The sequence below is a fragment of the Stylophora pistillata genome, chromosome 8, assembly GCF_964205215.1.
Source record: "Stylophora pistillata chromosome 8, jaStyPist1.2, whole genome shotgun sequence".
Lineage (NCBI taxonomy): Eukaryota > Metazoa > Cnidaria > Anthozoa > Scleractinia > Pocilloporidae > Stylophora > Stylophora pistillata.
Genome location: NC_142526.1, coordinates 11473354 through 11498490, shown reverse-complemented (window position 1 = coordinate 11498490; position 25137 = coordinate 11473354). Strand labels below are relative to the sequence as shown.

Below are 25137 nucleotides of genomic sequence, written 5' to 3'. Positions count from 1 at the left end.
ACATAATCGGGACTTAAGAAGAAAATAAAGGGGGAGTGAATTCTCCAATTCAGTAATTTTACTAGGGTACACAGCATTTAACCAAAGTTTACTGCGTCACGTTTGTTGTGTTCAGTGTGTTGCGTTACATAGCGTTACTAGTGTGTGGGCATTTCTATATATTTCAATCGTCTTGTAAATCTAATTTCCTAAACAAAGGCAAACTAACTTTTCGCGAATTTTGTGTGGCAAATCTGCTATCTTGACCACTGAATGAAGGACAGTTGAATCAGAGCAACAAAAGGAGTCACTTGATCAATGAATAATTGTACCTTGCGTAAGTTGACACGCCGGTAAGCCGGAAAGCAAAAGAGGTTTGATAGGCCTGTGCGACTCCTGCCATTCTCTAGCGCTTTTAAATCTTCTGCCCTAAAAGTGAAGCTCTCATCAAGAAGCTCTTAAGACTTTCCTTTACGATGTGATAATAAGGGTTAGTTCTAAGATGTCATTTCCCCATCTAACGACTTGGTCTCAAGGGGGCTTCATTTCGGTTTCAAGTCTTATTAAGATTTGCTTGTTTTATATTCCATCATGTGATCATCATGCAGCCATCAGCTCGTAATCACGAGGCTTGAACTGAGAGCGGTGTACAAGCTTATCTATCTGCAGTTAGCCTGTTTTAACGGGAATTATCAAGAAATACGTAGAGACCACAAGAAATACATTCTGGCAAGTACCACTCGATTTCAAACTAATTGATACAATAATGCAGCAATGTTGGCAAACTGAGGATTTCGAGACTTAATTGAACCCTTTCCGGTCCTTTGTAAGTAACTTCCGCACAGTCTTGGAAACTCTGGATAATAGTTTGCAAGCCTCTAGTATTTTTGGGGCCATGATGTGGACATTTGCCAGTTATTGTTTGGAAGCAAGCCAGAGAGGTTCAAACCTCTCGTAGGACAGCCATTCGTTTTCACGGCTCTGTCGTACAGCTTGTCAAAGCGCGCACATAGCCATCGGCTGATCAAGTCACTACAATAACAAGTACCTCTCTTGTGAATAATAGCAACCACATTAGCTGGCTGAATGGCGGTGAATGTCAGCTGCATATTAAGTTGATATTTTTGATTCATCATGTAATAATTTTAATTTTCGGCGCCAAAATCGTTTTTATTCATTAGAAGTCCACCATTCCGCACCAGCACGTTACAATGGCCACGACCTCCTCGCTAATGATTTCTCTATGGTAGATATTAATAATGTTATCTAAAGCTTTGTATATCTAACATCGTAGCCTGTTTCACGAGACACTCTATTTGAGTTTCATCATGCACATTTTCAAACGCGTGCTTATAAGAGTGTAACAGATTTGGCGCCAATCTAATCTCACATTTAAGAAGGGAACTTGAGGTGTTGTAGACTTGTTAACGAACTTTGTATTTTGTGATCTTTCCTTATAGTACGGAGGTAACTGAACATGGACAGAAGCTGCTCATGCGTTCCGAGTAAACGGACAAACGAGGTAGCAAACTTAGAAATTTTGCAACAAAAGCTTACTCGTGATTCTCCTTATGTTTCAGTGATTGCAATCTTGAAACATGCGAAGGGAAATTCACTTAAGCGTTCCACAAGCGAGTGACAATCTTCTGTTTTATGCCCGCTGGTGGTGTGGTACTTACAGCATGTTCTGTCGAAATATCAGCAAGTTGACTTAATCATATACTATACTGAGTATAAAAAGATTCATTTGCGTGAGAATTGCTGCCCATTGATAGCCCTTTGACTCGATTAGATATAAACAATATGAGTAATTTGAATAATGGCCAAGCTAAGCTTCTTAATCTGTATAGAACGTAGGAGGAGTTCTCTTTCCTTCTTAAAAAAGAGCGTCCGAAGCTTTTCGCTCGGTTTCTATTTTTTGTAGGTTATATCCTATCAAATGATTCAAACGTAAACAAACCCAGGAGTGTTGGATGACATGGAGTGACGAACCGGTATGTATATAAGGATGATAATGTTGCCTAGTGTGACGCGTTTATGAATAGAGTCAAAATGTCTTTGTTAACTACATTTCAGTTTTAATTTCGAAACCCATCTTTTAATTCTGAATGATTCTCGAAACCAGTCCCATGCGTAAGATTAATGAAAAAATTAAAAAACCAACGATGAGCGTAACTTTAAACTAAAAAAATTCAGTTATCGACTCTCCTGAAGTGTCAGAATAAATCAGGCCTGGTACCTGTCCAAATCAGCCGGTTGCAAATACTCTAGTTGTTGATTTTCTTTCTCATCCAGCCGTCAAAATTGCCACTACCCAAGCCAAGTAACTTCAGTTTTTCATTTCGTATTTTGGCTTCCTTTCGCCTCTAGGAAAATAATGTCGAAGGTCCATGTCTGCGAGTGAAACGAATTTTTCTGTGTTTTTAGCAGCCATGATCCGAGAAAATATCAACAAACGACCTTGAATTAAGAAAGATGAACACTTTGCCATTCAGTCATCAACCGTGACAGCAGCTGATTGGCGAGATCAAACATACACGAAATAGCCAGATCCCAGATTTTTTATAGCGGGTGGATGCATTCAAACGCCTTCGTGTTGACAAAACGATGAGATGAACGTTATAAAAATTTTCAGACCGTATGGGTCAATCCTTTGTAACGATTCCGAACCTTGCGTTAAAACACTTCGACCCAGCGCAAATTTAGCTGGGACAGTAAATACTCTTTTCACCCAGCGTTTGGAAATTCTGCATGTACATGTACAATCCGCACAACAGAGAATAAAGATCAGCATAGGTAATTTACGCCACAGTCCCCCGAACTAAAATGTCGAATTCCCAGAGTCGCCTCTTGAAAGTGCCGACGATTAAATCGAGGACTCGAGTGATATACGGAATTTTTATACCATACACTGATGTGTGCTCAAAGGTCGAGGACACAGGCTTCCAATTTCGTTCTGCCTCTACCAGAACTGAGTGACATCACTTCAGCATGTGGCTGTTGAACGTTATCGCATACATTCTGTTATCCCTGTCAAATGACAGCCTTCTTGCTGCAGAATATACAACACGCAATAGGCCACATAATTACTTGAATCTTGCTCAAATCTTGTGGAGATGTCAACTAGATGAAAACGACGTCTTTGCTAGCACTCAGCCTGTTGTAGGATAGATGCAGGCACTGCGCGCGTTTTTGAATTTTTTCGGTAAAAGACAACTGATCAAGTAGGGAATTCGCACAAAATTTGACAGGCTTTCAACCGCCGGATATTTGATCGGTTAATCAGTCTGCAGAAACTTTTGATCGCATCGGAAGCAATCATGCGTGGACAATAGATATTACAATTCGAAACGCGGATCTTGCGTTTATATCATTCACCAAGATAAACACATCGTAAGATGGAAATTTTAATACGAAATGTCGAGAGATGTCGAAAAGTATATCAAAAAGTGTATTCGCAAATATGCATGAAACAATAGCTGCCATTACACTGAAATCATGAAATAACAAATCCTAAGAGCGTACAATGGGTCAAGAACCTCTCGTTTATTGCACCTTTAAACCCATAGCCTTTCGGTTCGTGATTTGAGATTTTTCCCTTTAATTTTCTTCCAATATCACGCCGGTAAACCGATAGAAAGTGCTGTCTATTGCTTATGTAATTGGCTGGAGAAAGCTGGTTTCGAAAGTTATTAAAGACGAGGAAATAAGGTTTTCGAAATTAATACTGAAAACAAATTTAGCATAGTAATTTTGACCCTGTTGACGCGCCATAGTCGAGACATCCAATCCATTATACTTCTATGACAAATTTGCTCGCTACCAACGGCACGTAACAGCCGAGTAATGGGAGTCCAATCGTGGACGAGCGCGAATGAAGATACTTTGCCTTGTGTTTCTACGTCAAATCAGTGTAAAATCTAACACTCAAATAAACATAAATGGTTGTCATGGCGTCTACAGAACAGTATTCCTTCTTCAGGCTTTCGCTTTCTTTTCCCGCATCGGGGGAACAACTTGATGATAGGTCACGCAAAGTGTTTGGAGGGTGCGTTCACTTAAAAAGTTATAGGGAACTCTTTCGAAGAATCGAAAGGTTTACTTTAATTTGAATCGAAGGTTTACATCAAGTTGAGACTAGTCCAAGCGTTTAAATGAGGATAAGTGTCATGTTATAATGAAGAAAAGAACCCTTAGATGTGCTTTACAATTATCAACATCACGATCAATATCATTTTAGTTAAAGGATGTTACTCCCTCTTATGAATCAGCTGTTCTTTCTCTGTCATAGAAACAAGAAAAAATGGATCACACTGACAGAGTCAGCGACAGAAGTTCGCTTATCAAATTCTTTACATTAGCAGTTAGCGATCTGCAAGAGGGGAACTTAGTTGAAGCGAAGAAATCATTGCAAAAAACTCACTGTTATTTCCTACACTTGGCGCCACGTGAGTTTTCAAACCTCAGTTTGCAAGAGATAGAAATAATAAGCAAGGCAGAGAAGATATCGGTAGAGAATGTGGCGTGGAGTTTTCGAACTGGAGCTATTTTGTTGCCCCAAACGTCGTCTGACCTATTTGTGCGCTTTACCAACGCATTTGGCGTTGTTGCTTTGAATATGACTTGTGTAGATATAGCTGAGAATGTACTTGAGCAATCAAAAGAGTACATTGAGCAAGCCGAAGAATCAGTTATAAGCCCTGGAGTTGCCCTTAATAACTTAGGTTGCGTGTATATGATCAAAGGAAGTTTTCAAAAAGCAAAAGTTAGTCTTCAAAGAGCTCTTGAGGTAGTCAAAAAAGGAAAGCAGCGTGTCACGGCTGAGGAGACAATCGTAGCAATAGGTAATAACTTACGACTGGTGTATCAGGCTCAGAGGAACCACATAGCTGACTTGCAATTACAAAGTGATCTCCTTTCCAATGTAAGCCGCTGCACCATACAACCAAGAATCATTGCAGTTGTTGACTACAATAAAGCCCTAACCTCTGTAAATAACAGAAATTTAAGAACAGCTTTGGACGAACTGGAGAACTTGAAAATATTTTGCGACACAGAATTAGACCAAAGTAAGAGAGTGTTAACCTGCATTTTGTTAAAAATGTATCTAATTCGTTTGATGCTAAAAGCCTCTAGTGGGACCACGACAGTTATTGATACTAAGATTTCGACCTTGCAAGGGCTGAAGGAACTTGTCGATAGGAGTGTAAACTTTTCCTTAGACTTACTAGTCACGATTGTGGAGATTGTGGCCGACATTCACCTTTATAAAGGCAATCTTGACCTTGTCTGTAGCTATTTCTCGTACCTTGAAGCGGTTGTTCGTGAACGTTGTGGTGCGGATCACCCAACAGTTGCTTCTATACTGGCAAAGCAAGGACATATTTTCCTACACTTGGAAAACGTTGCAGACTCCAGGAAATGTTTCACCGCTGCATTGGAGATTTTCACCGAAGCTTTTGGTGCTGTTCACCCTGATGTTCTCAAATGTAATGCAGGTCTTGCGAGGCTGGAATCGCTATGTGGATCTGAAGAAAAATCTTTAACACATAGTCAAAGAGTTCTGGAAACTGTAGAGAGGATTTGCCAGGTGTCTTTTGAGCGTCAACTGAAGCCAAAAGTCATAGAATTGTTTCAAAGAAGTGGAAGAACACTTTCTCCTGATACAGAAAGCGAAGAGCAAGTAAAATGTGAAAATCTGGTTTCCGAGTTTGGGGTAGAAATAGCCAGGGTTGTCAACCAGCATCAATCGGGTGATCTTGACGACTGTCCAGGAGTACTCTCAGATAGTGAGGATTGTTTGGATTCCTCCGTCTCTCAGCTGTTTGGCGAGGATCTATGTACAAAGCTGTGTTTGAACTGGCTGAAAGCTGGTCTTTGTTTGTTCAATCTTGGAGCAAAACAAAGTGTCGCGTTTCTCTTTCTCTCGTGTACATATGCAAGTATGCTTTATGATAATTGTGAGTGTTCTGAAGTCATTTTACTGAAAGTAATTTTTGTTGTGTGTCATCTCAAATCCAAGACGAATCAAACCCTCCTGGAAGTTAAAGAGAGATTAAAAACTGAATTCGGACGGTTGAAGAACTTCATCGAAGAAAAAGCGAAGAGGGTTGATGAACTGAAAAGGAAAACTATATTTTTTGACGAAAATACAAACTTGATGATTTCTTTAGCAGTAATCCTTCAGTATGTTATAGAAATGGAAATTTACGAGATGATGGACGCTGTGCATAGTCTGTTTACTTTACTGTCAAATGAACAGTCTACGCAGGTAGCTCATGTATTGCTCGTTGAAGAGATTCGGTTTGCGTTTTTTATCTCAAATATCCAATGTGGCGGCAAAAAATTCATGCATGATCTGATTTTTCTGACGCCTCTTGGCATGATGTACAATCGAAAAATCACTGGCAAAAAAGATGAAGATGCTCCCCGTAACTTTCAAAGTAAGGAGCTTACAAAATCTCTACATAAAGATGACAACTTGGGAGAAAGGGGATCAACGAAAACTTTCAAAACTTTGTTGCTCAAATCGGACAATACTAAGTGGAAAGGACCTTCCAGTTTCCTCGTGGAGTGCCCAATAACTCGTGGAGTTGATGTTTCAGCACTTAATCACATAAATGCGTGTAGTGTGAACGCAGCAGAAGACAGTCTGCCTCATTTGATCTTATGCAGTCATCAGAATATAGAGTTTGCGACACAGTATTTTATAGAATTGGAACTCCTTGACTCTTCGGAGACCTCTCTTTCTGAGATTTCTGGTGGTTTTTCCCTTTTGCAACTCTTGCTATCAGCAGCCAAGGATAGATCAGAATTTGAAACGCAATCTCCGCTTCTCGTCAACACAGAGACTACTTGCGAAGGAAACCTAGAATTTATTTTACAAGACAAAGTAATTGTGAAGTCATTATTCACAAAGCTTTTAAAGCGAATTTTAACCAACGAGGACGAGCTTGGTGAGGTTTTGAATGTGGTTGTCAAAGATAGCCAGCTCGTGTTGATAGTCCAAGGTCCACCCATTGGGCAAATCGTAATGCAGTGCCATGAAAACACCATCAAAGTGAGGACCCAGTTTATTCACTTGTCTCAAAACCGAGGAAAAAATGAGATTGTCCAAGAAGTTCCACCGTGCAATTGCTCTCTCATTGAGATGGTCATCGCTGACAAAATGGAAAAATGTGCTCGTGCTTTTGGAATTCATTTCGAGACACAAAGTGATAAGTCCTGGTATATTGCTTCAAATCTTCTTGGAAAAGCAAGGGATATTTCAATGAGAGTAAGTGTTTTGAACGTTGTCTTTATCACTGTAGGCATAAAATTTGTTTTTTAACAATGGTGACGCCGAACCCTTGTTATACGACTGTGTATTTACTAAATGCAAAATCCAGCTGCTTACCGATGTAAAAAAATCGCAATAATGACAAGGTCGGAGTGAAAATGTTTCCTTCGGCTTTATCAGCTTTCCTCCAGGATTTATGCATTACATCAAAGAAATTTAAAATTTTTTCTAAAACAAAGAATATATGAAAGACATATAATCTGAACTGCGGTTATGAAACGTATGTGTGCACGATCCTCGCAGTAAAGCACTATTTAAGCAATAGTCAGAATCAGACCTGAAAAAATTAAGGCCTGTACGGGATTCGAACCACTGACCTCTGCGATACTAGTGCAGCGCTCTACCAATTGAGCTAACAAGTAAACTGGGAGCAGGCCATAATATTAGTTCGACATAAACCCGCAAGGTGATAAATAAAACACAAAGAATATATATGAAAGACATATATCTGAACTGCGGTTATGAAACGTATATGTGCACGATCCTCGGAGTAAAGCGAGGTTACGCGGTTCGAATCCCGTACAGGCCTGAATTTTTTTCAGGTCTAATTCTCACTATTGCTTAAATAGTGCTTTACTGCGAGGATCGTGCAAAGTTTTTTCTCTTTTAAACGAAGGAAGAGCTTTTCTTTACCTTAAATCCTCACAGTAAGATCAGAGGTTAATGTTTGGCTATGTTATAATTTTTAATTCGTTCCGTTCTTAGGGGCACCAGACGCTGGAACTGCAGCATAAAACCGAACGTCCGGGCCGTATTACTTCTCCTCCACCCTTGCCTCTCAGACAATCGTTCCTGTCGGAATCATGGACACAAACAGATTCCTTGAGTATTCCTTCAACATCTGATCTTAGCACCCAAACGGATCTCAGTGACTCTGATGAGTCTAAAAACCCGGTAGATCCCACATCATCATCTAGTGAAGTAAGTTCGTCATCCTCATTACCTTCATCGTCATCGTCATTATCATCTTCATTGTCATCATTACCTTCACCATCATCATCTTCCGGTGAAGAAAGTACTGAAGAGGTCTCAAGTGGGCCAAGGTCAGAACCAGCAGAGAAAGGTAAATCTTCAGTGCATTCCGTCTTTTCCTGTGCCTCAGAATTGAAGAAAAGCGGAAGAGAAGTTCCAAAATTTGCAAATTCAGAGGAAGAGAGCCTTAGCATGGCTTATCCCAGTGTTTTAGAATTCAAATACACTAGCAATGACACAGAGAAAGGTGAAACAAATCAACCACCACCAGTATCACCATTAAACTTGAAAGTTCAGACGGATGGTAAATTACGTGTGAGTAAAAAACACCTTGACAAGTCTATTCACACCGATGATTGGCTAGGGAATTCTATGGATGATGAAGTTGATGGTTCAGTCAAAAGCGCCGTGCGTAATATAGCTGAAATCCAAAACTGTCAACCTTATTCCTCGACAGGATCTGTTGAACCACCTTTTCAAGGGGAAGGTGCTGTAGCTGACAACCTCCCACGACTGAATACCGATAAGATGAAGCGACATGGTGGTGCTGTTGCCGCTGCCATAACAAGTCGGTGTAATGATGCCATGGATGAAGACCGACGAAATAAAGAACGTAAAACCCATTCGAGGTCGCTGAAGGTTTCTCAAGAGAGGAAAAGCACGAATACAGGGGATCTATCAGAAAGAAGCCACAACACAAGGCATGGGACGTTTCTAGGCTTGGAGGGTGGAGGACAAGATCCATCTTGCTCTGACAGGCGATTAAGTTACAAGAATCTTGAATCAATTACTTACTGGAACGATAAAGAGGCAAAGCCTGAGAAGGTTCGACCACGAGGAGGTGATATACAAAACACCATGGATGAAAAAGAATCAAATTTCTTTGGTATAAATCCTTGCTTTCTTGCTCGTCACACAGACGACAGTAGCATTAACACTCCTATCGATGATATAGGGAATACAAAGGAAAACGCCAATGGATGGTCTTCCAACACCTGCTCAAGGCATCAAGGGTCGTCTTGTTTCAACAATGAGGAGGGCTATCAAAGTATATACTCCTTTCAAGCGCCATCGTTTGGATCTGGACATCTCCAAACCCTTTCCAGTGATGTCCCGGGAATTGTAGTGGTACCTCCGTATGCTGAGGTCAATGATGACACGCTGTTGGCCCAAACACCCCTTTCGCCACAACAGAGAAAAGTCAATAATCAATGTATTGATCCTGTGGTACAACGGGAGAGAAACTGTGATTTTAAAGTAATGAATGGAAATCCTGCGCGTGTATCTAATACCACCCCAATTACACAAGGCCTGGTCTCTCCTGAAATGGAAATCTCTGCTCTACCACAAGGAGCCAAGAACAGAAATCTGACATGGGAAAAAAGGACATTTGCAAATCAGGATACTGATAACCAAGGGCCATTGGGTGTCTTGAACAATAATTCGTTACAGTCATGTGATGATTCCATAGCTGACCTGGAGCGAAGAGTGGCTGACACTTGTTCCTTTGTCCAAAAAACCTTGAAAGAAAGGGAAGTAAAAGAAAAGGCGATGAAGGAAAAAGAGCGAAGAAAAAAAGAAGAGCGAGCCAGGAAAGAGCAACAAGCACGTGAAAGAAGAGAGAGGGAGGCAAGGGAAGCACGACAAACGGAATGCAGCAATGACACAGAAGAAGCCAGAAACCCGACGAGCGGTGGAAGAGAAACACCTTCGCAAAACACGGCTGGTGCTGAGGGTCAACAATGGTTGTGTGAACATTATCAGCGGCTTTGCCGTGTGAAGTTCCCATGCTGCGGAAAGTTCTTTCCTTGTCATCGTTGCCACAACAACTCTGGGTGTTCAAATGATAATTCCAAAGCAAGAGAGGTATACTTTCTTGAGTGCTCTATTTGTGGCCATCAACAAGAGGTATGCAGACATGTCACTGATGCAAAATGTTGTAATTGTGTACAGAGGGTCGCATTTAAACTTTATGTGATTTGCTTTTTATGGTTGATTTTTTTTAGATCAACCAGGACGCCCACACCTGTGCCAGATGTAAAACAAGGTTCTCGGCATATTTCTGCTCTGTATGCAAACACTTCACAAGCACAGACAAAAATCCATATCACTGCACAAAATGTGGGATCTGCCGGTACGTGAAATGATATTTAAGACGTCATTCCGCGTTTTTTGCTTGTTTGTTGACCTGCCTGCTTCAATACCAAGTATTACCGTTGGAATGAAGAATTCTGGTGCCAGCCTTAGGGCGAGAGCAAAATTTAGCATGAGAGAACGCCAGATCGATCCGCGCATGAAACTTACCACTACCAGTGTTTTTTACTTTCGCCATTGCGAAGTCTTATTCATAAGATATTGAGCATGACTGAATATCAGCTTTTGTTTCCTCATAGGCATCCAGTTTCCTTTTCAGCAGTTCGTAAATCGAATCGAGTAAAAATACAAGTGTTTTATTTTGCATCAGAATTTAATTTCTCATTGAGTCATGTGAGTTCTGCTCGAGTATTTGCCTACGAAGTAATGTTTTTATTTTCGGTTCAGCATCTTCAAGGACCGCTCCTTCCACTGTGATGTGTGTAACGTTTGTTTGGACAAACGGCTGGAAGGCAGACATTCCTGTCGAGAAAATTCTGGACATGACGAGTGCTGCATCTGTTTGGAGGTAATGATTTACTCTTCGTATTAACTCTGTATTGCTGCAGTACTTCTAGAGAAGGGGTTTTCTCTGTTTTGTTCGTTTCACCGGGTTTTGTGTTTGTCGCGTCTGCTAATTGTCAATGTTTGTAGATTTTGTCATCGTTTGTACTGTCACAGGTTATATTGCATCGTTGTGAAATGTTATGTTATTTGTTTTGTCCTATCTATAGATTTAGAGTTTTAGATCATTATATATGTACAGTTAATATAGAGAAGCTGAAGACTTGTCACTACAGTTGAGTCTGGACATCATTAAGGTAAATGTTCTTCGTACCAATCTTAATCTTAACCGTTGACGTTTCCTTTTATTTGCGTATAGTAGGAGCGCGGGCTTTTACAAACTTGATAATACCTGAGTATACTTAACACGTTCCGAACCTGTATTTCCAGGATGCGTTCAGTGGCTGTCAAATCCTGCCATGCTCACACAAGGTTCACAGAGAGTGTGCAATAGCAATGATACAAAATGGCGTGTAAGTATGCTCAAAGTGACATGATTTTTTCATCAATGAACTAACGTAGTGAAAAGCGCTTAAAGTCCACTTTAGCTCTGAATTGGGTTTGTATGTGGAGTTTTGGGTGAGGAGCAGTTGGCCAACGGGAGGTGTTCATGAAGCAATTTGTTATTGAGTGTCGAAATTAGTTTTGTTTCGCATTGATTTTGCCCCAGCTTCCTATCCGATCAGTTTAGCTGCTCGATTTTTTTCGCGTTTTCCTCTCTCTGTGGCAGCTTTGGTTTGTTTAGATCAAACCTCACAGGTTCCTTATGATGTTCACTTTTGATTGGCTGTTGTGATCATGTTGGTTTTGGTCAACGACACTCGAGAAAATATTTCTCTTTGTTTGCAGCCTTGGAACAGTTTTAAATTCAAAGTAATGTTAAGTCATTTGATGGTTTTGCAGACTCTTTTAGTTTTAACCGTGATGTTACAATTAATTTTATGACCTATATTTTTTCACTCTTATTCGAAGAAAGTTGGATTCATGAAATCTTTCCTTTTAATTCGCAGTCGCAGCTGCCCAATCTGCCGTCATCCTCTATACAGTCAGACAGGTGGCATGAGTGATTGACAGCCTCTACCCAGGCCCTTCTCTTGTTCCTTCAAGAAATTAGAGAGGATCCAGGGAACAAAGCGTGGTGGATGTTTTTAATCGTGAGCATTTTCCAAGGAGTAATGTTCACGAAATTTCCTTTTTTAATTGTTTAATGTTCATATCGTGTTCATATAGTGTTAAAAATTCTATAACAGCCTTTGATTGAGGATAGGTGGTCTGCTCATTCAGGTGAGAGTAGTCCTGAGAAGGACTGTTGGTGGCAGTAGAAACTGACGTTTCGACAACCAGAACTCATCATTAGAGTCGACTTACGCTATGATTGCCAAAATATCAGTAGTACCTACTCGGGACTTCTCTGACCCGGACGATTAGCCTTCATATTCATATTTTACTCCGGTTTCTAATCCATTTACTGTGTAACCTTTATCTAATTGGACTGATCAGCACTTTTTTTTTATACTGATTAACGTTTGACATTTCAAATAGGAATAAAAAAAAAAAAAGGTCTACGTGAAACATGTGCAGGTGATTTGGGATCTCAGCACTCAAAAATGTTTATCGCCGGTTGTCAAATATGGACATTTTTTTCACTGTCTACCCTGAGATGGATGTGGAAAAATAATTTGTCGATGTCGATCTTGTTCTTCAGTGAAGAAATTCTGGTGACAGATCTCCCCAACCTTATGTATCTATACTTCATTTTCATAAATTATAACTTGAAGTGACAGACATGACTCTTGTTCAGAAACACTTCTTGAGTCAGCAAAATTTAGTCGGTCGTTTTATTTCAATGACTTGAATGGATTCACTACATGTTTTTTTTTTTCTTGATCTGAATGAACGTCGTGGTTCATTTAGTAGTGAATGTGATCATAAGATACTCATTTGGAACGAGACTCCAGAAGAAAAAAACAAAATGGAACTAATATCATCGATGTTAGTATGTTACGGGCTCCTGTATCCAACCTTTTTTTTTTTTATCTGAAGTGCATTAATAAGAACTCCAGTTCAACTCAATACAGTATTCCTTTCTTATGCGCAAGTACTGAAAAGCTTTCAAGTTAGGAAATTTCATAGAACTATTGGCACAAATGTATTGTTTACGAAAGTGGATTTTAAGGATCGCGATGAGTGCTTTTTCTGTGATAGTAAACATGAAACCATAGAGCACCTCTTTTGGTGTTGTGACCGGATCTTGGGAGAAAACAAAAACTGTAGTCTAGTTCTCCATTAAATCTGTTCTCTTGGACTACACAAAATGTTTTCCTTGTAAAATGTAATGAACTGAATTATTTTAGTGGTGAAGTTTTTCCATATATAAATGTAAAATGGAGGGAAGTAATTTAGATTTTACTGGCGCACAAAGCTACCTAAAGTTTCACTGTACTGCTGAAAAATTGGCATGTGATTTTCCCATAAGGAAAAATTTTTTAAGTAGGCAGAAATTTAAGTATAGCTCAGTATAATATGTCTTTATCGTACACTGTAAATAACATTTCAGTCTGTCATGTTATTTTTTGCGTAACTGATGCATCCTTGGTGTTTGTAATAAATGGTCTTCAGAATATTTTTAGCGATTTCTTTGCATAACATAAACTTATCTATTGGGATTCTAATATAAACACAGCAATTTGTTACTTCACACGAAAACGCTTTGACTACCATCCGGGCCCATGATGAGCACAATGACAGAGGTAAACATAGGTTAGCACTTTCCACCTAAAGAAAAGCGCGTGATTGACGATGCTTCATGTCACCTTCTCATAAACGAAACCTCTTTTGATTAACAATGACACACCCATACTGTACATTTTTAGACATTTACGAACTCGCCCATTCGTTATTTAGCCTACCTACTGGAGTTCTTTCAGAGAGCAATAGGGATTGTTTTTGTAATTCAAGTGTTGTCATAAAGCTGTCATCAAAAGCGACAAAAGCGACAAAAGCGGTAAAAGAAAAAAAATTCCTCGCCCTTTGCATCGGAGAGGAAATAGTCTTTTAGTTGCTGAAGGTGCTAGTCCGCGAAAAATCTCACTTACTGTCTTTCTCTTCGCATAGCATGGCACTTTCAGCAACAAACGTCGATTTTTGAAATACTGTGCTCTTTTTGCTATGGTGCTCTTTTTATAGAGGTCCGTTCCGGTACAAATGACATATTTACGTTTACATACACGTATGAAGGAATCTTGCAATTGACATTGTTCCACTTCCAAGTTGTTTTTACCTATCTGTAATTATAAATTTTTTTCTTTTTTTTTCCCTTTTTCGCTTATGATTACTATATCTTTTTTTCATGGTAGGGATAATCTTTAAAAAACAATTCAAACAATAGAGTAGAGTAGAGTAGAGTAGACATCTATATTTATACAGGATAGCCCCTTCAGTGTAGTGAACACTGGTATCAACGGGGGTCCTGTTAACCACCCATCCCACCCCAGGGGAGGACATCCATCACACAGTAATCTCGCGCGTGGGAAATTAACGTCTCCTGCCCCTAACCCTGCAGGAGACGGGACCTCCATTTATTCGTCCCTATCCGACTAGAATATCTAACCATTTCTTGATGTTATAGAAAGGCAGCATATTCTTCCCAATTATTTTAAGACCCTGAGTGTTGGTCCGGCCGGGGCTCGAAGCCTCGACCTCCCGCACAACAGTCCAGCGCTCTATCCATTGAGCTAACCGGGAGGCGGTTAACAATACCGTGAGTTCCATTTAATTTTTCATGCACTCTAATTACTTATTCGAGAATTTGATGTTTGTCCCATAAAGCCTTTTTTTTACGGAAACTCTTTTGCCGTGTGCTCGAAGCAAAACGATGGTCGAAAAAAAAGCAATCCATATGCCACCTCAATGGCACGTACTGCAATGAAGCTTAAATAATTATTCAAGCTGATCTTTCGTTATTTCACTGCGTTTAAAACCTGATTCCCGCTGTGATAAATCGAGTGATGTGGAATAGGAGAAAAACTCACCGTTATAAAAGTAGGATCCAAAGAAACCAGTAAAAGATAATTTATATTAGTCCTATGTAGAAACCGATTACGTCTTAATTCCATTGAGATTAAAGGAAAACGGTCCTGCAATGCAAGAAGCTAATATTTAATATCAATCCGTTTGGTGTTTTCCGTTACCTACCCAAACTTACTGACTACACGCGTACGCCAGAACCTAATGGCGTTTTAGAAGTATAAACGACTACAAAATAGAGGGTCACTAATATCCACATTGTAGTTAGTCTTTGAAAAACAAAGATAACACCAAAGGCCGCTCTACTGTGATTCAGCGAGATAAAAAATATCTGTGATCCAGCGAGATGCAAAAAGCGACCCTAAATTCTATAGTTTTGCTTCTTGCAGTAAGTTACTACCTTGGTTTCCAAATTTCATGAAACTACGGCTGGAGTTCCAATCTCTCTCTGCCCTGCAGGGAGGTGTCGAGAGACGTCACCCGTTTTCAGTTGAATCGAAAAGTCAGCTGTATTTACCAATCATGCAAATATCCGCTCTCTATTGAATTCAAGGCAATTAAGAGCTTACTTTGTACTGCCCCCTCAGGGAGGAAGGAGCCAAAAATATCATTTGAATCATAAACGATATTAATTTCAAGATCTAATAAAATCAATTCTATCATACTCACGTGAGATAAAAACAAGTTTTATTTTCATCAGAAAGGACCTCCTGGTGGCATTTCCAGAGTACTAATCGAGTAATATTTATTTTGGTAATATGATAATATAATAATAACATATATCAATTTCTACAGCGCATTTCCATGGAATGTTCTCATGTGCTTTACAACACTGTGCGGGGGACTTTTCCAGAGTGCTGGCGGCAGTTTACAATAAATAAAGAAGAAATTCTACAGATGTCCCCCCTCCCCCCCATTCCCAGTAACCAGACCAGACCACCTCACAGTAATTACGTGATGTGGGTTCTTTAACGTCCCCTGTCGAAATTAACTAATTGATAGATGCAGGAGACGGGACCTCCGGCTATACGTCCTATCCGAGAAGACGAAGCAATGTGAGTGAAGCGCCTTGCTTAAGGCCACAACGTCAAGCCCCGGGCCATCTGACCCAGAGTCCAGCGCACTGACCACTGTTGGTACAGTTTGGAACATTCTTGATGTAGAGTAAAAACAGAGAAAACGTTGATCTGAATATCTCCATATGTACACCGATTCTGGAACTGAAACCAAACACCTAATCGTATAAAATGTTCTAGTTTTTTAATATGTTAAATTCTCTGGGGGTCGGCTTCTACTTTTGATTGGGGCAATTTGTGATCGAAGCTCAAAAATCAGATATTGGATATTTTGGCGATATTTACATCTAATGTTTTCAACAACAAAAGTTTCAGACAAGTGGAATGTGCATAGCTTTGAGAGAATGTTATCTTCTGAGCAACATCTCGGAGAGAACTATTGCATCTAGCTGTAATATTTTAACAGAAATTGATCGGCTTTTACTTAGGACTACCGGACGTAACTACAAAATAACATGTACCTCAAGTCATATATTTACTTCCTTATAATGTTTGATTCTCACAGAGTCTCAATTCCTCGACTGCACAAATTATGAAAACGAAAATCATTCTGAGCGGAAAGTGATGCATACAAATGTTTTATAGTTAACAGTTATTCGTCGAAGGCGAAGTGAATATTGTCGAGTGAAAAGGTTAATGGGAAAATATCTTTGACGATTGGTGGTTAAAAACAAGTTGTTTAGACAGTAGAATGTTAAATTTAGCTATGTAGTTAAACGGTTAACATTTCGCAGTAATCGGTTTATGCATTTCTATTAAGTCATCAGCTTCTCCTCAATGCATACAATTTTGGAAATGTTTGAGTGAAGCAGTTTAAAAAAAATAATCAAATGAAAATTTTAGCGCAAAAACCGTGGCCCCCTTGACAACATCGTCACATTTGGAAAGTAAGACAGTTTGTATTTTTAAGATAGTGCCTAATCCAATCACATAACAAAATTAAGATTAATTTAGTACATGAGATTAAATCTTTTTCTTCGGACACTATATAATATCCATCACAGTACAAAGTTTTTAAACAATAAACCACTTTGAAAGAGCTTTGAATGCGTTTCCAGGATCATGCACAATAAGGAATCAGCTCCAAGTAGTTCAAAATAAAGTCTGCGGGCTTGTCGTATTGATTATTTTAGCAACTGTACTTTCTTTCAACTGACACACTTTATCGTGGTACACTGTTGAGTATCCCATTACATGTCCATTCCGCAAAAATAGAAGTAACTGGGGGCATTTTCGTCGGTGTAACACTCGAAAGCATTGTATACTGAACTACTATGTTTTCTTTATGCTATTAAAAATAGCTTTCAATCATTTTAAATACGAAAGCATTAAAGTCTTTTTTGATAATCGATTGTGATTTCAAAACGATATCCAAACTAATGCTAGGAATGTATGAAAATCATATATTTGAACTCCGGTTAAAGAAACGCACATGAGAACGATCTTCGCAGTGAGGAGCACTACTTAAGCAGTAGGGAAAATAAAACCTGAAAAAATTTCAGGCCTGTACGGGATCCAAACCCATGACCTCTGCGATACCGGTGCAGTGCTCTACTAACTGAGCTAACAAGCCAACTGGGAGTTGGTCATTATGATGGTTCCTAATAAACCTGTCAGATGATGGGTCAACTGCTACTTTCTACTTGGTGCATTACGTCAGACCAAACAGCAGACGATGGCAAATGGGGCAGCGGCGGCTGAAGGAAAAATGACAAAGAATGGCTGGACATCAGATCAGAAAGTAAAATAAAAGATAATCTCTTCAAAATAATAGCAATGCTTATCGCTCACTTATTACTAAGAACTTTTCGGGTGCACTTACACGCCATTCTGTATCGTGGTAAGAACGCACTCTCGGTGAACCTTGTGTGAGCATGGAAGGATCTGACAACCGCTGAACGTGTCCTGAAGATAAGAACAAGAAGTTAAGGATAAAAGCGACTTGTTTTGTCATTCATGCACCTAATTAATCATTGTCTTGATGCAGTCCTGAAAATGACTTTTGTAGGTTACAATAGCTAGTGTTGAGACAAATGCAGCGTACGACACTATGAGAGGGAAGGGGAACAATTAGTTCTTCGTTTGAGTGATCGATTAGATGATCTCAAAAGAGGACAAAAAGGAAGGGTTAAGCTACCAATTAGTGTTGACATTAAATCTGAATCACGTCAAAAAGTACTTCCTCTAAGAGAGGCAATATGATGGTATGAAGGCCCGTTGCTCAGACAGGAAACTTCGATTCATTTGCCGATACTTGGAAGTTCATGCATGAAGTACATGTGTCAATGATAATTTTATGGCACTACAATTAGACTCGTTCCCTGCACGTGAAGTGACCAGTTGAGGGCCGGTCGGTTCGCTAACGTGTCAGTTCGCCAACGAACAGTTCGCCGACCTAAGGGGTCGATTCGCCATCGTTTAATGTCAGTTCGCCAATGCTTATATGTCCGTTCGCCAACGTCTAAAATAATTGTAATTATAAAGACCAGAGGAATAAAATTTTGCTTTTGATGTATCCACGGGTGTTCGTAGATTAGTATCGCCAATAATAACTCTTAATGCGTTCATCGAACGTTTTTTGAAGCAGTTGCTAAAGTCAGGGATATTGATCTCAGCAATTACCTCTAAAAAAATAAAACACTCATCTTGTCCTGACTGTGAGCTGCATTTGGGTTTTTCTTCTCCTCTAAACAAAGGAAAAGATATAATTAGCCAGCTCGCGTATGAAAATTCCTTCATTCCCAAGCAGACTGATTAAGGAACAAACTGATTAATTAACGTTTAACATGAGTCAGACTGAGAAGACTGATGCAGCCAAAGGAGACCAAAGGCCGTGCATAAGTTCAATAGTCAACCTGCTTGTACTTACTTCTGTCTTGTAGAACCCTCGCCTCTTAAATTCTGAAATGAAATAAAAATATCCGTGAAAAGAATGATTTCAAGAATGACCGCTCCTGTTCTAGTCACCCATGTACGGAGAATATTTCACGGCCGCAACCAAGAGGCGTAAATTAATTCTTGTGCAAAATATTTTCCATTTCGCTCATCGTGGTGTTTAGTGACCGGTAATTACTTATCGCCTGGAGGTGGAGGGTGGACGGCGGAGGGTTTTGGATGTGTAGCAATAAAATGCACTTGACTCCCCTTCCCTCCAAGTCCACGAAGTATTCCCCATGTTACCCCCTCGTTAGCGTTCAATTTTCAAGAGCCCCCTATTTCCTTTCTTAGCGATGACTGATCCTGAAAACCCTGTGATCGCCAACCAAAATCCCCCGACCCCTCCCCGCCGGGTAATATATAATGACTGGTCCTTTAGTTAACTTGCCTCCTCACTCTGCTCATCAAAGTGACACAGAAGTACAGGAAAATTGTGCTGAGGCCACACGTCGACTTCCTGGAGCTCTCTTGCCTATCTTTCTCTCTTCTTACGTGCCCTTTCTGCTCGCATTTCTTGCTCTTTTCTTTTCTTTTCCTGACCAAACTCTTCCCTTTCTCTCTCCCTCAGCACTCTTTCCACTATGGCGCTCGCTTCTTCCAGTCTTCGTTTCATATCAAGCAGAGAGCTGCGATTGCTTGTGTTCCTCACTGAGCCGTCAGATTGACCAGAACGTTGATCAAAATTTTCTTCTGTATTGGTAATAACACCATCTCTTCCTCTGTTAGCGACAAGACCAAAGGGATCACTTCTTTAGTAAAATGCAAAACTGCCAGAATTCCTGACTGGTACCAAGAGACTACTTCTGTCCTTCTTACAATCACAAAATCAAACACCTTGAAAATTGCAAAATTCCCGCCAAATTAGGTTTAACCAGCAGCAGCATAAAATGTAACATCAACTTCGCTAAATTATAAACATTATTAATTATTACAATAATTATTACAATAATTAATTATTATAAGTGAGCTGAGCAAGTCAAAAGACTTACAAGTATCTCTGTCTGCCACATCCTCTGCAAATGATGTCTCCTAAAAACTGAAAAAAGCAAACAAATTCTTTAATAAGACATTACAAATGGGGTGTGTCTCATCTATCGGTTGGCAGTTTTTATATTTTTAAATATCGCTGTTACTCGCTTGAAACTGCCGCAACTTTCCCCGAGTAGGGCAAGGAAAAACGATCACCTGATTAATTTAGAAGGAAATAAACAAAATAAAAACATTTTAGTCACCTCATTAAGGCTGCATGAGCACAAAGATCCAGGAACTGCCTCTTGCCATTCTCTCCATCCATTAGATCTTATCTCCCCTCTTTCTCTTTCTCTCGTCTCTCTATTTCTTCTGATTCTAATATCTGTTTCCCTTCTGTCCTGGTCCATTCGAAATCGTTCCCGCTGTTTTTTTTCCTGCATCACCCTCTTCATTTTGTCTGTTGCTCTGGCAACTCCTTGGACCAATGCTATAGGACTGTTATTGGTCGAATCTAAAGACTCAACATTCCAGGGTCTTATGCTCAGTGGATATAATGCTAAAACGTTTGTATCTGGAGAGTTCGAGGAGAAGACTACAGCCGGAGGGGAACCTGCTGCAGGCGAGTCGTTAGCAATGCTGTTTGACCCTGCAATCTGGAAAATGAAACGAAATAGGATAATTCTAAAAAAAAATTTTGTCGTATAGATGGGTTAGCTTCCATTTTATTATTTTATTCTATTCCATTTTAATCGCTTGGAATGCTTGTTTTTGTGTCGTAGTTTTAAGAGAAATAGATTGAAACAGTGTAGATACCTCATTAATCTATAAGCTGTATCTGTTTCATGTAGAATTTAAATCGGCAGTATTTTTCTGCTCATAATACCGTTGGGGGACAGTTTTCGTGAGTTTATTTTTCAATTCCCTAAAGTAACTTTTGTCATATGGGAGGGTCTCAATGGGGTTAACCGTCAATCGTCAATCGGACCAAAACATTATCCGTCAACTGTCAAAAACGCAATATTTTTATCGTCAAACGTCAAATTAGCAAGCCAGTGTTAGCCGTCGGATGTCTCAGATATCCTTAATTAAGAATTAAACGATTGCCTTAATTGGGGTCAAGTTCTCTTGTTTATGACTAAAAGTTTTGATATATCGCAAAAATACATTTATGTATTTTATGAAACACTTCCGGTATCTTAAAACGTTGGTCATTCAATAAAAAAAAGGTGTTATACTTAACAGCTCTTTATAAACGCGTCATTATGAAAACTTACAGCCAAATTCGCGCGTTCAGCTCGCTTTATAAATGATATTCCAAAAAATTATCTATCAACCGTCAAATTATCTAAAAATTTAAACGTCAACCGTCAAAAGGGCTTATTTTTAACCGTCAACCGTCAACGTGACAAATTCCCTCCCCCCTACTCCCCTTGAAACCTTCATATAGGGAATAAAAAGTGACCGAGCTTGTGTAATTGAATTAGCCGGATCATCTGGGCTCGTTGCTGTTTCGGTTTTTAGGTTACAGTCAATGAAAGGTGCGATCTCAGCTTCAAGCTTCTTGATTCACTCGTGGCCACGCCCTTTGTGCCCGAGCCTATCGGCCACGTAGTCCCGGACAAGCAATATCAGTCTCCTGAATTAAAGGCTGAACACTCCTCATTGTGTTGTAATCAATCTTTCTTACCACTGCCCCCATCTCTTTGACATGGTCATGGCGAGAACCATTTTGATTACAAGAAGTAAGCTCAAGGCGTACGGCAAGGTCTGTCGTATGTCTGGCCACGAAGCAGTCTGCTAATCTGTTAGTTTCTTTTTCCATGATAGATGTATCTGCAACTTAATGAAACCAATGCTGTACTAATAGAAGCAGAGTAGGGAAAATGAACACCGTATCTCCCTCGCGCTCGCTTCACACTTTATCGAGTGAGATATTTCAAACAAATATACGAACATTCAGGGAAACTAGATCGTTACAAGCGTCGAGAAGTTTTGAAACAATTCCCTAAGTCGCTTCATAAAGCTGGCAGAAGCGGTTCCAGCTGTAAAGGATTAGTATGCTTATGAAACTGTTAAAAGAAGAAGAAGAAGTTTAAAAGTTGAGCACAAATACCTGGCCCTCGCCGTTCTTATCTTGTGATGCAGCTGGATGATTCTTGTTGATTGACTTTCAGCCGATGAAATGAGTAGCTTGTACTTGCCAAAATAAACTTTAAAGGTCGGCACACACGAGGGGACTAGTCCCTGCGACTAGTCACAGCGACCAGTTTCATGCGACTAGTCCCTTCGTGTGAACTACACATTTCTGTGGTCGCAGGGACCAAAATTTGGTCCCCGCGACTGGTCGCACGAATTCAAACTTGTTTGAACTCGTGCGACCAGTCGCAGGGACTTGTCGCATGAAACAAATGTTTGTCCCCTCGTGTGAACTGTTTGTGCGACCAGTCCCTGCGACTAAACGGTAAATAAGCCAATCACGGGTCAGTATGATGCGTGACTTCCGGTATTTGTAAACATTGCAGTCTCTATGAATTTTCTCTCAATTCTAGATTTCTACAACTGAAGAATAAAAAACTATTTCTAGTTTTGTAAACATATACAGATGTCTTGGAGCCGTTTTGATGGAATTTTTACCCTATTTGACTCTGTGTCTGTTAAAAATAAATAAATAAATAAATAAAAAACGGAACGTAAAAACATGAATAATTCGACTGAATAAGTGTAGTTCATTTGCGTTGATGTTTAATAGTGCTACAATGAAAAGTTGCCAAATTTTCATTGTTTTCGTGTAACGCCCCAGACTAAGAAACATCTTTTGCCTCTTAATTTTCCTATGTTCTTGTGCAATTGAGTGCCCTCGTGTGAACACCTTAAGGGACTAGTCCCTGCTACCGGTCCCCTCGTGTAAACCCTTCAAAGACTTGTCGCCGGGACTAGTCGCACGGACTAGTCGCAGGGACTAGTCCCCTCGTGTGTGTCGACCTTAAAGCTCTTTCTGCAGCCGCCTTCTGCAATGCACAAACAATGAAAGATAATCTTTAACTTACTAAAATGCTAAGTTTGCATCTTATACATTTGGCTCTCATTCTTTTGAAATGTTTCCGCATTCAAAACAGTTCTTTTTTAAACTTAAGAGCGGGTTGTTCGTTGGAGTTTTTTTTCAAGTTTCCTTTTTGTAAATTTTAACGAACAGCGTTTTTCAAGTATATACAAGCAGAATAGTCAACATTTTCGCTTTTGTTTTTAATTAATTGTGTCCGAGTTAGAAAAGACTTTCTAGGTAACAAAGTAAGATTACAGTTTGGTAGGAATATCTCTTAGACCTTTAATAGTAAGCGAGTCGCTTTTTCCTGCGATTTGATGGCGGAGACAATACATAATGTCATGTTAAGTTCTCACAATCAAGTGAACAGCCATTGGAAACGTTGGGGCATTACAGCGGAGAAATATCTCGACATTATGGCAACGTCACCCCTACCAAACATAAAGGTCGGCACACACGAGGGGACTAGTCCCTGCAACTGGTCGGTGCGACTAGTCCCGGCGACAAGTCTTTGAAAGGTTTACACGAGGGGACCGGTAGCAGGGACTAGTCCCTTAAGGAGTACACACGAGGGCACTCAATATTGCACAAGAACATAGGAAAATTAAGAGGCAAAAGATGTTTCTTAGTCTGGGGCGTTACACGAAAACAATGAAAATTTGGTAACTTTTCATTGTAGCACTATTAAACATCAACGCAAATGAACTACACTTACTCAGTCAGATTATTCATGCTTTTATGTGTTCCTTTTTTGTTTTTGTTTTTTTATTTTTAACAGACACATAGTCAAATAGGATAAAAATTCCATCAAAACGGCTTCAAGTCATCTGTATATGTTTACAAAACCAGAAATAGTTTTTTATTCTTCAGTTGTAGAAATCTAGAATTCAGGGAAAATTCATAGAAACTGCAATGTTTACAAATACCGGAAGTCACGCACCATACTGACCCGTGATTGGCTCTTTTACCGTTTAGTCGCAGGGACTGGTCGCACAAACAGTTCACACAAAGGGACAAACATTGGTTTCATGCGACAAGTCCCTGCGACTGGTCGCACGAATTCAAACCGATTTGAATTCGTGCGACCAGTCGAAGGGACCAAATTTCGGTCCTTGCGACCAGAGAAATGTGTAGTTCACACGAAGGGATTAGTCGCATGAAACTGGTCGCTGGGACTAGTCTCCTCGTGGGTGCCGACCTTATCAATTTTAAGCGGCAAATGCGCCGGATTCTCTTCTATCTTAGAGCTGAATACGTCAATTTAAGGGAGAAATTTTTACAATCTGATTAAGATGTCTTGAAAGTCAGTGTTAAAAACTCCTGGTATACATCCCTTCAAGGCATTACGAAAGTTATCGCACAAAGTTAATACCTGATTGCACTATATCGACTGGATAAGGTCGCACTAGTTTAAAAGGACATAAATTTTAAAAATATAGTTACCTCGTGAAACAGATTTAAGAAGTTTGCCTGTAAAACCTGACTGACCGGGTACACATCAACTAAAAACTGCCTTAAGCATTATGCAGCATAGCTAGCATCACTGAGTGACATCAATTCTCGTATGCCTTAATTACCGGACGTGGAGTCTTTTGAATTTGGGAATTCAAGTGGAACTGCTCATTCATTCAAGTGGAATGTGCTCATGCCCGTTTGTTGATAAAATACCGAAATTGCACACTATTTCCATGTGTCTTTGCACAGTTCATGCATCAGTTTACTCGTACTTTAGCTTCTTAAAACAGTTTTCCTGTAAGAAGTTTTCCTGTAAAACCTGACTTACCGAGTACACATCAACTAAAAACTGCCTTAAGCATTATACAGCATAGCTAGCATCACTGAGTGACATCAATTCTCGTATGCCTTAATTACAGGATGTGGAGTCTTTTGAATTTGGGAATTCAAGTGGAACTGCTGAATGTGCTCATGCCCGTTTGTTGATAAAATACCAAAATTTCACACTATTTCCATGTGTCTTTGCACACAGTTCATACATCAGTTTACTCGTACTTTAGCTTCTTAAAATAGTGGAGTTGCCAGAACCAAGACTACTTTTCAAAATGATTTTCAGTTGTCACATAGTAAAGTCATGCGTG

At 39.7% G+C, this 25137-nt stretch overlaps 2 protein-coding genes and 1 long non-coding RNA gene across 4 annotated transcripts in view; 1 reads left to right on the top strand and 2 right to left on the bottom strand.

Annotated features, from left to right (window-relative positions):
- Nucleotides 1–587: 587 nt before the first annotated feature.
- Nucleotides 588–25137, top strand: part of LOC111328758 (uncharacterized) — a 209563-nt gene continuing 185013 nt past the window's right edge. Inside the window, exons 1-9 of one of the 2 annotated variants that reach the window (XM_088731701.1) lie at nt 588–708; nt 1440–1501; nt 1904–1973; nt 4271–7255; nt 8024–10198; nt 10297–10424; nt 10832–10952; nt 11378–11460; nt 11998–13610. In XM_088731701.1, the coding sequence (XP_088587827.1) occupies nt 1953–1973; nt 4271–7255; nt 8024–10198; nt 10297–10424; nt 10832–10952; nt 11378–11460; nt 11998–12058 (5574 nt within the window). In that variant the 5' untranslated portion in view covers nt 588–708; nt 1440–1501; nt 1904–1952 and the 3' untranslated portion in view covers nt 12059–13610. Of the gene's footprint in view, nt 709–1439; nt 1502–1903; nt 1974–4270; nt 7256–8023; nt 10199–10296; nt 10425–10831; nt 10953–11377; nt 11461–11997; nt 13611–25137 lie in introns of those variants that run through there. The other variant, XM_088731702.1, reaches the window with a different exon arrangement.
- On the bottom strand, nt 16969–18992 carry LOC148724983 (uncharacterized). The gene is made up of 4 exons (XR_015991194.1): nt 18959–18992; nt 18712–18775; nt 17912–17994; nt 16969–17786 (listed from the first exon to the last, which is right to left on the bottom strand). It is a non-coding gene; the product is annotated as an uncharacterized LOC148724983 (long non-coding RNA).
- On the bottom strand, nt 19421–23213 carry LOC111328742 (uncharacterized). Its single transcript, XM_022933230.2, has 4 exons — nt 21686–23213; nt 20259–20651; nt 20016–20062; nt 19421–19745 (listed from the first exon to the last, which is right to left on the bottom strand). The coding sequence occupies exons 1-4, from the start codon at nt 21818–21820 to the stop codon at nt 19499–19501; spliced, it is 822 nt and encodes a 273-aa protein (XP_022788965.2). The 5' UTR covers nt 21821–23213; the 3' UTR covers nt 19421–19498.

What these genes read in the sequence shown, in the direction of transcription:
- LOC111328742 (XM_022933230.2), bottom strand. Translation starts at nt 21,820, where the DNA reads ATGGAAAAAGAAACTAACAGATTAGCAGACTGCTTCGTGGCCAGACAT. An exon ending in TCAAAGAGATGGGGGCAGTG is followed by an intron (nt 20,652 to 21,685) that starts GTAAGAAAGATT and finishes TTCATTTTCCAG; the next exon opens with ATTGCAGGGTCAAACAGCAT. An exon ending in GCTCATGCAGCCTTAATGAG is followed by an intron (nt 20,063 to 20,258) that starts GTGACTAAAATG and finishes TGCTTTTTTCAG; the next exon opens with TTTTTAGGAGACATCATTTG.